Source organism: Pseudomassariella vexata (assembly GCF_002105095.1).
Source record: "Pseudomassariella vexata strain CBS 129021 chromosome Unknown BCR38scaffold_21, whole genome shotgun sequence".
In the NCBI taxonomy this organism is placed as follows: domain Eukaryota; kingdom Fungi; phylum Ascomycota; class Sordariomycetes; order Amphisphaeriales; family Pseudomassariaceae; genus Pseudomassariella; species Pseudomassariella vexata.
The window spans coordinates 200,919-212,988 of NW_024467976.1; the positions used below are offsets into that span (position 1 = coordinate 200,919).

The 12,070-nt window shown below is 49.9% G+C and overlaps 4 protein-coding genes across 4 annotated transcripts; 1 reads left to right on the forward strand and 3 right to left on the reverse strand.

The window, feature by feature from the left end:
* Positions 1-577: 577 nt before the first annotated feature.
* On the reverse strand, positions 578-1,768 carry BCR38DRAFT_450308 (uncharacterized protein). The gene has a single exon (XM_040861362.1). The coding sequence runs from the start codon at positions 1,661-1,663 to the stop codon at positions 719-721; it is 945 nt and encodes a 314-aa protein (XP_040710359.1). The 5' UTR covers positions 1,664-1,768; the 3' UTR covers positions 578-718.
* Positions 1,769-2,570: 802 nt separating this feature from the next.
* BCR38DRAFT_450309 (meiosis protein SPO22/ZIP4 like-domain-containing protein) lies at positions 2,571-6,406 on the reverse strand. The gene is made up of 8 exons (XM_040861363.1): positions 6,021-6,406; positions 5,399-5,964; positions 4,608-5,345; positions 4,430-4,557; positions 3,950-4,380; positions 3,327-3,893; positions 3,090-3,265; positions 2,571-3,027 (listed from the first exon to the last, which is right to left on the reverse strand). Exons 1-8 carry the CDS (start codon positions 6,085-6,087, stop codon positions 2,824-2,826), a joined length of 2,877 nt encoding a protein of 958 aa, XP_040710360.1. The 5' UTR covers positions 6,088-6,406; the 3' UTR covers positions 2,571-2,823.
* On the reverse strand, positions 6,402-9,417 carry BCR38DRAFT_450316 (uncharacterized protein). The gene is made up of 7 exons (XM_040861364.1): positions 8,808-9,417; positions 8,686-8,708; positions 8,429-8,446; positions 8,012-8,342; positions 7,204-7,949; positions 6,951-7,147; positions 6,402-6,896 (listed from the first exon to the last, which is right to left on the reverse strand). Exons 1-7 carry the CDS (start codon positions 9,058-9,060, stop codon positions 6,848-6,850), a joined length of 1,617 nt encoding a protein of 538 aa, XP_040710361.1. The 5' UTR covers positions 9,061-9,417; the 3' UTR covers positions 6,402-6,847.
* A 1,541-nt stretch (positions 9,418-10,958) lies between these two features.
* Positions 10,959-11,747, forward strand: BCR38DRAFT_112332 (uncharacterized protein). Its single transcript, XM_040853390.1, has 2 exons — positions 10,959-11,251; positions 11,312-11,747. The coding sequence occupies exons 1-2, from the start codon at positions 11,101-11,103 to the stop codon at positions 11,470-11,472; spliced, it is 312 nt and encodes a 103-aa protein (XP_040710362.1). The 5' UTR covers positions 10,959-11,100; the 3' UTR covers positions 11,473-11,747.
* The last annotated feature ends 323 nt before the right edge of the window (positions 11,748-12,070 follow it).

Sequence of the window (12,070 nt, forward strand, 5' to 3'; positions counted from 1 at the left end):
TGCCTTGAAGTTGACAACTCTAATACAAAATTATGCTCAAATCACCGAAAGTGTCCCTTGAAGACGTAGATCGGTTGCTTTGACACCTGAGTCCGTATAATGAGACAGCGAATCAACCTAATTTGCCGGATAAGGATGTTGAAACTCACAACTTTTGCTCTATGTAGACTATGTTCAGAATGATCGGGAAAATCCCTCCACGGCATTTTCTTGATTTTCGTCCTCTTGTTGCAGTGAGGCAGTCAGATACTCATAGTAGATTACTTGGGAGGCCTTTATTTATAATGATGTGTAATTAGCATGCTACAGAGATCAATTCACCCAATATAGCGTACATGAAACTCTGAGAACCCCAAGGATATTTCCCCAGGAACGAAGGACATGGACCACCACGCGGGACAAGCACCTGAAACTATCTCATTGAAGTCACAATAAATATCTTCTTTTCTTATTATTGTACATGTGAAAACGACTTGTCAATAAAACCAGTACAGCATCGCCTGTCTTCACTTGGCAATCCATTTCCACTACTTATATGTAACGTTAAACAACGTAAGCTAAGGGCGTGACCTTGAATCTCGCTTGGCATGACGTTCTTTATTAAAATGAGGTTAAATACCAATCCATAAGGGATTTGAGACCAGAGAACGGACCGCATCTGTATAGTAATAACACAGATAAAATAGTCAAAGAATCGGAACATGTATGATTTTGACAATCAACCCTCGGTAACCATGGCAGCAACCGTCTCTTCGACCGGAACGGGCTTCTTCCCCCTCGTTGCCAACAACTTGACCAAAGTGTGATCGTCAATCAAACACTCGCCGTCCTCCAAAGCATCATACGTACTGGACCACCATTCCACCGCTCCCGGATCCATCTTCTTCTCATTAATATAGTAAGTTTCATAGTCCTTCCGTCCTACAACCTCAACACTGACCTCCCTCCCCCTCCCCTTCGCAACCATACTAGCAATCTCCGCCATCGTCTTCGCCATCTCCGGCGGTGTTGAAAGATAAACCGTTTGTCCCTCCCACTCCTCACCAGGCGCAACCAACACCAAGGCATTCCCCACCCCTAAATCCTCAATACCAGTCCAGCACACCTTCCCATCCCCCGCCAGCCTCACCGACCCCCTCTCATCCTCCTTAGGATCGTAATACCCCATATATAGCGGCCAAGACTCATTATATAATCCCTCCCTTAAAACGGTAACCTTCACATCGTCCTCCCCCAACCCCTTCAAATACCTCTCCGTTCTAACATGGGCCCGCATCACCCCCGCCTTACTAGGATTCCCGAACGCAAGCGAAGAATAGTAAATATGCTTCACGCCTACTTTCCGCGCGGCGTCGATCGCGACCTTGTGGTGTTTCTCCCGACCTTCACCCTCAGGCGCATCGTGGAAATCGAGGGCGATGCGCGGGGTGGAGACTAGGAAGAGCTTGGTGCTGCCGCGCAAGGCGGATTCGAGGGACGAGGGGTCGTCGAAGTCGCCGTGGCGCACTTCGACGCCTTTGGCGGCTAGGGATCCCCAGGTATCGGAGTTGGGATTGGAGGATGTGATGGCGATTATAGATTGGGGCGGAAGGAGGTTATGGGAAAGGAGGGCAGAGAGGGTGGCGCCGCCAAGGTTGCCGGATGCGCCGATAATAGAGAGCATTCTGTATAAAGTGAGGTGTGAGATTTTTCACTTGTATAGATGAGACGAGATGAAAAGGGGACTGATTAAGAAGGGATTTGTTGTACGTTTTTAAGTAGTTACTGGGATTATGACCTCATAACTATGCTTAATAATGTTGTGGGGTTACATAGTCAGATCTTAACGTCGAAAAACTGGTCGTCGACGATGTCGTGCTATTTGTGTTCATCGGAATTGTGATCAGCTCTAAGTTTACGCAGCCAAGCTCTATGGTCTCCATTTTGCACGCTTGGTTTCAAATAAGGACCGTTGGTAATTCGCAAATATGCGAGCTTAGTTATGGATCGGTATTGCGAAGTACTCGAGTATCATGAGAGGGGACCCCATCCCCAGATTTCAACATCGAGACATCAACAAATCTGTGTTACACTTATAGAACTTTCTCATCATTCACTTATCAAATAACCTATAATTTCCCATCATGTGCAGACTTCCTGAAAGTGAAAATGTCTATAACACTCAAGCCTTCTGTGGATCATGTCCCCAATTCTTCAATGACCGGGCGCTCCTACTTACTCCCTGGTTCTCGATTCGCCTTACCCTCCTGCAATAAATGTCTCTTACAAAACGCCAACAACCGTATCCTATACGCTATATCGACCTCATGATACTTAGCCGAATCCTTGTCCGGGGTTTCTTTAGGTTGCCGAAGATTTTGCGGCCGCTGGTGGGCGTACGATTGACTGTAAGCAAATGTTACCAAGAAACGAAGACTTGGAGACATATCATCCATGTCCAATCGTCTCGCCCGATGCATCATCTTTGACTGCCCCTGCAGATTCCAGGGACTGCCTCTTGAGCCATTTCTTGAGCTCTGAGGCCGATATGTCCCACCTCAATCCCTTGCCATGCAGCGAACAAAATGAGACAATGATTTAAATTAAGGCACGGTTTATGTTGCAGAAGTCAGCCATATATCTTCCAGGTTAAAACTCAAGTCCGGGCCCAAATAACCTCAATAGCACATATATAGCACGTGTATATCGCCACTAGTGGCTTGCCTTTCATCCGCATCCCACGTAAGGGCCGTTCTACATTTGAGTTCAAGATCCACTCTCGATAGGCCCAACTTCACCCGACGAGCTCGAGCAGTCATAGACCCCTCCGTGATCGCTCGCCCCTCAGTCCCATTTAAGACGAGTATAATGCTCATGCAAAGTCTTCTCTAACACTCCCCCATCACGATGTAAATGAGCCAAGGAGAACGAGTGATCGATCCACCGTTTGGCCAAATTATCCTCCTGGCTCTTGTATAGGTCGCATGCGTGGTTGAAGGCGGTCGTGGCAAGCCATTCCAGTTCTATGGCCGGGAATGGCTTCTTCGTCTGTGTTTTACTCAGCAATCATTGTCAGAAAGTCAGAGAGATTCGAGGGACCAAGGACTCACGTTCGCCGCCCGGCTCACGTGTTGGCACGTCTCTTCGATGACCCGGAGAGGAATTTCCACTTCCTGTGACAGTGTGGCTTGGAGGAGGCAACGCATGTACTTTGCGAGCTTGTTGATATCGAACTTCTCGAGGCGCCAGATGAGATTAATGATCGTTTGGAGAGTAGAGTACAGAACTTGGAGGAGAATTTGTTAGCACCTTAGTCATTGAAAATAAGTCCTGAGGTCGCGGCATACCTTGAACAGGAGGACCTTTAGCTCTAAGCGTACAGTCCGCCATAGCCTGCAACGTGACCAGATCGCCACATTCTTTTGCCTTCCGTGCAATTGTGGCCATATCATCCCAATTCTTCAGACTCACTGCAGCTTCAAAATCAAAGACCAGAAGTGCCGACATCTTGCACCGGAGATCGTGGAGAGACTCCTCGTCCAGGCTACCGAGCCGTGTTTCCAGCTCCTCGTCAAAGGCCTTGATGTGACTCCGTGCCGACAAATAATGTTGTAGTTGTGCTTCAACATTGTCTTCTGAGCGAGCTAGCGCAATGAGCGCAGTCGCGATCATGAAGTTGCAAAATATCCCTCGCAGAGATAGGTCTCCAGCTTCCTGAGCGGAAAGGTCCTTCGGGTAATGGGAAATTATTGAGATGCAGGCACGGAATATGCTGATAACTTGGCGAAGCTCCCAGCAATCGGTATGCTTCAAGCCCAAATTGTAGGCATTTCTGCAGAACCAGTTGAGTTCATCAACGGAGAATAGCTTGGCACCTCTTTCATCCCGCAGATCCCGTTGGAGCAAGCTGACAACTGGTGACAATATTAGCATGAAGAATATTGAGATCACTCAGGCTCTTGAGACCCACCCCCATCGAAAATTTGACACAAGTCATTGACTTGCGAATTGTGGTCCACTTCCCCCTTCAGCTGGGGATCATACAGGACCGAGACCTGTAGTCGAATAAGGACGCGGAGAAGTGCGGGAAGATGAATAGAACCAGTCGGACTAAACTCGTGCTTGTTTGCCAGATGCGTCAAGGCTTCGAGAGCGCATAGCTTGTCGCCGCATCGTTGTGCATCAACACAGCATGCATACAGGAACTTCGGGTCCTTTGCCGAATATGAGCTGATGGATTCGATGCATCTAGATGCCATATCCCGATCTCCACTTCGAATTGCTAGCTTATATGCCAGATACATGGTCGCAGGTTGATTTTTCGTCGTTTCGCTCATCGAGTCGAGTATTTCCTTGGCACCGTCTATGTTGTTTCTTTGTAGATGGCAGAGGAGCAGTTTCCTGCAAGTGTTAGACCACTGGGCAGTACTTCAGGACTGACCCACGATACCTCGTAATCTTCGCGATGTTATGTGGTCCGCACTGCTCGAGGGTAGGATGCACGGCCAGTTGACACCAAGTCTCCGCCATATCGAGCTGTCCTTGTGCGTAGTTGGAGTCGACTCTTTTCCAGATCAACTGTTTGCCGTTAGACTTGACTTAGTGGCTTTGAAACATATATGACGTACAGAGATGATCGCAAGCGCTACAGAAGCTGCTAGTGGTTTCTCTGTGTTGGCCCCTATACTGTCCAGTGCCTCTTTGAGGCCCATCGCTGTGTCTACAGTGTCTCTACGATTTGTAGCCAAGTACGCCTGAAGAACAGCTACCCGCTCGATCCAATCCTGTCTTTGAGATGGCAGAACCTGGATATTCAGAAACTCATTAAGAACCTGGAAAGCTTGGGTTGGATTTTTGTCGTCCAGGTTGCGGATATGAGAGACCACAAGTTTGAAAGTCGAGTCGGAGATATCCACGCTTCTGATCATCCTTCGAAGAACATCAGCATAGCTGCCGCCGTCGAAGACTTCCTTGGGTGCTTTGATCAGGATTTCCAGTCGTAGAAGCAAGACAACGAGCTTGTCTCCTATTTCCGATTCGATATAACCCACATGATTTTCAGCCCTTTGGAAGCCTTCCGATGTGCCCAAACCGATAAGTGCCTGGACTAGCATTTGCGAAATTGCGAGCCTCAGCTTGATTGCTTCTCGGGACAAGTGTTCAAGTTCCTGACTGTTAAGAAAGTCGTAGGCTCTGTCCAGCCACTTGACGGCTAGAGGAAAGTCACGTTTCAACACCAAATCCTTGCCGATCTCAAACAGTGTGTCGGCAAATTTCTCTGCAGATGTGGGATCGAGCTTTTCCTTCAGAGACTCAGATTTGCTGTGCATGTGCTCTGCGACATCGAGGCGGTCCTCTTTCCATGACTTCAGACAAGTCAGAGGCTCTGTGAGAAAAGGTTTGAAGCCCAGTGACTTACCAGTGCGATGCGAAGAATGCAATACTCTGCTTCCAGCCTGTTGAAGACAATTGACTGGTCTTGTTGCAGCTTCCCATGCATATTCTGCAATAATCCGTTGTAATCTGCGGCTCTTTGCAGGGCCACCAGCGCGAACTCGAGCTCCCCCCATTCTGCGCCATCATCAGTTTTCGATGTATGCATCACGGCAACGGACATCTGCAACTTGCCTATACACGATCTGCCCGTCTTAATTGCAAGCTTCTCCAGGCGAATGAGATGACTTGGCGTGTTATGATCGCCCCATTGAGCTAGAGCGAGCACGAGAAACGCAAAGACGCGAGACATGATCAAAACCTTGCGCAGGCGACTACTTTGATCGTCGTGATTTCGACGTATGAGCTGCGTGCACAGGTTCCATAGAGACGTTCCGGCACTGTCAAGCGGCGCATTTCGATGGAGCCCTGGACTCCGTAGGGTGCAAGACTTGATGGCTCGGATCTGGCTATCAAGGCCACTAGTTAGGCGGTTGATATCACTCTGGACTGTAAGATCCGGTAGTTTGTTTTGTAAGTCATAAGCGAAAGCTGGGTCATGTTAGCAGAGTGTATGCAGTGGCAGTCTGGTCCTTGCAGCTACAAACCAAGGAAGGAATCAATTCGCTTATCCTTGTCTCTGGCAGGGGCAGAGAAGTTCGCTGGAGGCGGCATGCCGTATTCCGTACCGGGGTAGGCATATGCAGATGGCGAGGGGCCCACCGCTGCACTGCAGTGACGCGTGAATATTCAGGCGGTCAAAAGTGTAGAGGATAGCGACAGAAGGTGACAGTTCGACCAAGGTAGCGCGGAAATCCAGGGACCGACCTGCACGCGGTGACGGAGAGAAGCGAGGAAAGTGACCAGAACGGTGACTTGAGGCTATTTCTGGGGACGGGTATCATTACAGACCAAAAGACTTGGGCTGGGCTACATGCATGGCATCTAGGAGATGCGCACTTAAAACGCTTGCTTGCTTGAATGAAGTCGTAGGTAACAAATTCTAATTCCGATTACTGGGCTTTGAGGGCAAAATTCTAAATCAACTTTGAGTTGGTCTGGTCGCTCCGGAGTTCCAGGCAGCTCCCGGTTTTCTAACAAGGACGAAGCAGGCGCGGAGGACACACCTTCTGCCTGAGACGTGACTTCCCAATACCCACCTCCGGCACTCCGGCGCCTCCTCCTCCGACAGTGTCATGCCGCTCATCAATACTTCAGTCAATAGCTTCCAGGACGAATTACTAGTTCATGTATCGCACGCTAGTTTTCCATGTGTTTAGAAGGTGTAAAAGCCACCCCATATGTAGATACTTAATCAGGCAGTGGGGGCCCAAGACTGTTTTCGCCAAAACAAAATGCAACCATGCCACTGTTTCCCCCGACTCATGTGACAATGCCAGCGCCTTGAAATGCCTGCCAGATCCATAAAAATGCTTTAGTGTTGAGGGTCGTGAGGGAGGAAGTTTCCTACGATCAAACTGGGTCTAGAAGGGTTGTTAGTCACTGCATGGCAAGGGTCTGGACATCATCCTACTCACATCTTGTGGTCGTCTCTCCGAATCATAAACGAAAAGCAGCAATTGACAATTGGGTCATTAGATAGGTCGTCCGGATTCTTCAATGCGCAAGCCGTCAAAAGGGTATCGTGTGCAGGATCGAACGCAATCGTTCCAAACTCTTCCCAGAATCGTACAAGCGACTCCTCGGTCAGGATTTGATGCAATGAAACCTGGCCCTGGAAGCTGACTGTTAGCTAGGAAGATGCAAAATCCGCGCTGCACTTGAACGTACGTCTCGTAGGCGTTCAACGGGAACGTGGATTAGCTCTGCCATCTCTTTGTTGCCCCTGAAGATCTCCCCTGTTCGCCTCCAACAGCAAGCCGGTACTGCCATGGATGCGAACACTCGATCGTACTCCAACAGGGTCTTTTCAAACCACATCTCGACGTATATGAGCTGCAAGTCGGAGAGATGTTGTATCTTTTCGCGAAATTTGGGTCGGAATCGGTCTAGCTGCCGCAAAACCTTTTGCTTCGAGGCTGGCGAGATATGGCTATCCATGTATGTTCCGAGTCGAGCGTAACCCTTGATATAGTTGAAAGGCTTCAGGAGACCAGCATCGTACTTGGCCTTCAAAACGCGGTCCATGCGCTTCTCGGGAGTGTCGTCGCCTGTGGGATCCGCCGCTTGCAGATAAAACTCACGCGTCTTGTCCGTAGGGATGGTGTTAGTCGGCCGCGAGATGGATCGGCCCTGGTCCGCGTTAGGCGGAGGCATTGAGCCTCCTTGCAGTGCTCCAGGGGGCAGCAGATTGGTTCCGCCCAAGAAGCCTGCCATTTCGGAGTGGTTGTTTCTGTAGTGCTGATTTTGATCCTCCGCCAAATTCCCGCCGTCGTCCAGAAGACTGGTGTTCAGAAAATCGTTGAGAAGGTTAAACTCATGAGTGACCTCCGGGGGTAGCATGTACTGAGGATTGTAGCTGTGCATATCGTGAAATTGATTTTGGGCTGTCATCCAGGCATCAGAGAATCCCGCGACTACACACGATCACCTCAGCTTGCTGCGGCTTGGACGGTCGTAAGGGTTTTACAAGACCTACATTGGTTCATATTGCTGCTAGAGGCATTGGCCTGCATCCCAGAGACTGGACCTGGTGACACAAGCTGTAGGGGGTTTGCCTGACCTAAGGCCCCGGCAATAAAGCCTTGTTTGGTGGCCTGGGAAGCTCCAGTACCCTCGAACGACGGTGGCCCCATGGAGGCCGCGGGATTCTGGTCTACCGTGTTCTGCGCTAGCTCCGACTGGGTGTCTGATTCGTCGTGGCCAGCTGCAGCTTGGGGGCCTTTGGCTTTCTTGGAATCGGTATCTCGGGGCTCATCGTGACATAGATGGCCTATGTTGCGTTTGATGCATCTCGTACACGGTCTTTCCTAGGTACACCGTGAGTCGCTCGTTCATGCATGCTGAGGGCAATATTTTCAGCCATGGACGCAGAAACAAAAGAGATCTTACATACGAGATCGCAAGTCATGTGCTATGGGACCCGTGGGCATGTGTATTAGCCGTATGTCACACTGAACCAAGTTTTCACACACAAGGAGGGCAGGGGAGAGCGCAAAAGCCATGTGCGCGCTGCCATGGGGAGAGTCAAGCCTTCCTGCAGCAGGGGCTCAATGGCAGACAGGGTCGATATTTTACGCATGCGCGGATACGCAGACGTGGACCCAATGGATAGGGGGAACGAGACATTGTTGGACAAGCCCAAGGACTCACAGATCGACGGCAGTAGACACAGGCTGTAGGAACGCGACCCAAAATTAGCCCATGGAAGCGTGGATACGACCTTGCGATGAATCAAGGGGATTAGGAGAATTTAGCAGCAGAGCACAGCATACCGTGATTCACCTTGCGCCGCTTCCTGGGGCTCTTATTGGCATCTCTGTCTGGAGTAGCAGCAGCGGCGGCGGCGCCGCCAGCGGTAGCAGGGGACCTGGTGGTTTCCTTCAATTTGACCTCGTCATCTGCTGTTGCTGCTGGTGCTGCTGCTGGTGCTGCTGCTGGTGCTGCTGCTGCATTGCCGTTCGCGTGGTCGCTGTCGGGTCTCGCGTGCTTGGCGGGATGGCCATTGCTGCTGCCACTGTTCTCCATGTCTGCTTGCTGCTACAAATTCTTCGGGTCTGCTGAATGGCACCGACTCCCATTGGGCCTCTACGTTACGCAATGGACCTGTGGTTCGTGGATCATCGAGGGAAGGCGTGCGGCTTTTTGCAGGAGCGAGGTCTGATTTGGTCACAGGCGTTCCGAGGGCTGGCTGCTTGGGGTGATCTCGACGCGCGCGCAGTTGGCGGTGGGAAACAGGCTTATTGACGAGGAGCGGGAGATCTACAGATGCAGGAGAACGGCGACCACATCCCCTGTTATGGTCTGCAATGAAATAATTATTATTGACGAAACGCCAGCCATGGGCGCAAAGGCAGTCTTCACTTGAAGGGTTGGTGAATGGCCGACCCTGACCCGGCTCAAATGCAGTCTGCAGCTCAAAGCAGAATCTCGGGGTAACGCCCGATCGAGGCCCCGACTGGATGGAAGTTGGCTTGAGAGCCGAGGGGCAAGCTCGCTGGATCGACAGGGGTCTTAGTCTTCTGATGGCGGGGTCATCATGCACTCGCACCTTCACTTTTTGGCGAGAGGCTTCGATGCCGTAATCAGCATGGCTGAAGATTGGCACTTGTGACGGGCACTTGACAGACTTGCGTCAATTCCTCTTTGAGAAAGGTGGATGTCCATCTCCGGCAGCCCTTTTGGAGTAGCACATACATATGATGAGATATGACCAAACTACTGCGAGTAATACCGAAGTTGCTTTCCCACTACGAGACTTCAGCCGTTTATTACACGCATCAAGACTTTGATTGAGGCTGACGAACACCATTAATGTGATTCTGGATCAAAGTAACCAAGACAAACGCATGGAACTTCAGAGCTCCATGCCTCCCCGCGTGGGATTTCCCCCGAAAGCGATTGAATCCTCAATTGCTCGACTGGAGCAATTTGTGGCGTCCTGGTTTTGAATGGCATCCATTTCATCGATGATACTCGGTACTCCAAGCTCATTGGCATAGATCATGAACATTTCTCTGTTCTGGTTGTCTCACCCAAGACGACAGGCTTCGTGTTTGGGTTCATCAGTGGACTCGAGTATCCTGCCGACTTTTGTGCCGAATTCTGGGTAATGACGCCATACCCAAAGCACTTGAGCGAGTTGGCGAGCTCCTGTTGCTTGAATCGCATCAACAATTCCGACACAATTCCGACAACCAACAACCCAGGAAGCTGCCAAGCCGTCTGAATCGACGCCGATACAATGAATCCCCATCCACAAAAACAGATAACGATACTGACTTAACCACAGTCGGCTTCGCTTCCGTGTTATGTTTCTCTATTGCCAGAACGTTCGTCGGAGCGACTCAATTCACAGTACAGACAGATCAGAGGATGGTGATGCAAACGTACACGTGGTATTAGTCTGATGTGCCTCTGAAATTCCCAAACAATACGGACGAGCACTCTATTTATGGTGGTCTCTTGATGAGACATGCCAGGCCCAAACATACAGCCTTCCAACGACGAGAAACCAAACAGTCACAAGTCCCCTGTCCATTTTCGTCACTGAGCGATATTTCGCGCAGGTTATGGCCGTCTCCCTCAATCTCTCGGTGGGGTTCTCGGCGTACCATGAAACGGGGAAAAAGATAGCAAGCCAACCAACAAGTCAAGGACGCGTGCTGCTTCCTTTGGTGGATCCTGAGCTTTTGCTATCCTTGCTCAGATCCATCATTCCTGGTTACAGCATCGGTGCTAGGGTGACGACGATGTCGTGCCATGACGGTAGGCAATCGATGCGAAAGTTGATTATTAGAGTCGTCCCCGCTTGCAACTCTGATAATAAATGTCGACAGTAGGTATCCGAGCTTTTTTTTATTTTTTTTTATTTTTTCAAGCTTGAGAGGTTCTCATAAATGGTGTCAATCCTTGGTTTCGTGATCAGTGAATTCATAACTCTCCATCTTTAAAAAACGACCCGGCGATAAAGCCTACCTAGCATCGTTACTATACAGTGCCCGTCCTGTTTAGATTGCGAACGAGTTCAGCTCGAGTCGAGTCGAGTGCAGACAGACTTGCGACACAATGCGACCGAGGGGCCTGATCTTCGGTGCTGTAATACCACTCGTCGTTTGCGCCGCCGACTCGCAACAGGTCCAAGTACCGATCGTGATCAACGAGGAGGTTCCGCCTATAGCTTCCCATCCACTCTGGGTTACTGCCAATAACACCATGGGTACGTCTTTTCCCACTAAAATTGTCCTTAAAAAAATGCCATTGACTCTCTGTGGTACAGTTGCGGCTACAACACCCACGAAGCCTAGCGCGGTCAATGCAACCATCACACCAACACCACCTGCGATTGCAATGGCAGCAGCCGACTTGCCTTCGCCCGCACTGGATAAGTCGCTATTCAGTCTCATTGTGTTTGGCGTAGCAGGCCTGTGTCTGCTGTGATCTCCAATAGATCACAGGAATAAACGAGAAGAATGAAGCAATGAGATACCCAGCTGCATGAAGTTTGGATTTTCCCTTTTGGTGGTCCTCGGAAGGAGTTTCGGTTACGATTAGGATCGGATTGGGTCGGTTGGTTGATGTCGTGTCCGGTTTAGACAGTCTTGATATGGTCGGCCGGCGATCGGGGATAAATATACCTCACGAACAATAAATTAGGATCCTGGATAGGTTGGTACAAATCGTTGGATGCCGCATTGAGCAGTCATCAACTGCCATTGATTACATGAATTGCCTCATGCGCTTGACATGTGAAATCTCAATCCAAAGCCCACTTACGCCGTGCTATGGCAATGTCAACATGTCAATATTGATGCGTCGTTCCTCTGACATCGCCAGGATCAAGCCATAGGAATTTATCAACGACACTGTTAATATTCTCACGGATGACATCGAAGCAGGCACGTTTATGCTACGGAATCCATCGAGAAGCGCTATTGATATCAAACATGATTGGCCTCGAAACGTCTTCAGATATTTACGTCCACCGAAACTATCTTCATAGTCTCCTTCAGTCATATAAAGCGCTGTAATCATCCAT

Bases quoted from the DNA above. Each gene is read 5' to 3' on its own strand.
- BCR38DRAFT_112332 (XM_040853390.1), top strand. From the start codon at position 11,101: ATGCGACCGAGGGGCCTGATCTTCGGTGCTGTAATACCACTCGTCGTT. The intron at 11,252-11,311 runs GTACGTCTTTTC...TCTGTGGTACAG, and splicing joins TACTGCCAATAACACCATGG to TTGCGGCTACAACACCCACG.
- BCR38DRAFT_450309 (XM_040861363.1), bottom strand. From the start codon at position 6,087: ATGCCGCCTCCAGCGAACTTCTCTGCCCCTGCCAGAGACAAGGATAAG. The intron at 4,558-4,607 runs GTACGTCATATA...AACGGCAAACAG, and splicing joins TAGCGCTTGCGATCATCTCT to TTGATCTGGAAAAGAGTCGA. The intron at 3,266-3,326 runs GTATGCCGCGAC...TTCTCCTCCAAG, and splicing joins TAAAGGTCCTCCTGTTCAAG to TTCTGTACTCTACTCTCCAA.
- BCR38DRAFT_450316 (XM_040861364.1), bottom strand. From the start codon at position 9,060: ATGGAGAACAGTGGCAGCAGCAATGGCCATCCCGCCAAGCACGCGAGA. The intron at 7,148-7,203 runs GTACGTTCAAGT...GTCAGCTTCCAG, and splicing joins CCGTTGAACGCCTACGAGAC to GGCCAGGTTTCATTGCATCA. The intron at 6,897-6,950 runs GTGAGTAGGATG...CAACCCTTCTAG, and splicing joins CGGAGAGACGACCACAAGAT to ACCCAGTTTGATCGTAGGAA.
- BCR38DRAFT_450308 (XM_040861362.1), bottom strand. From the start codon at position 1,663: ATGCTCTCTATTATCGGCGCATCCGGCAACCTTGGCGGCGCCACCCTC.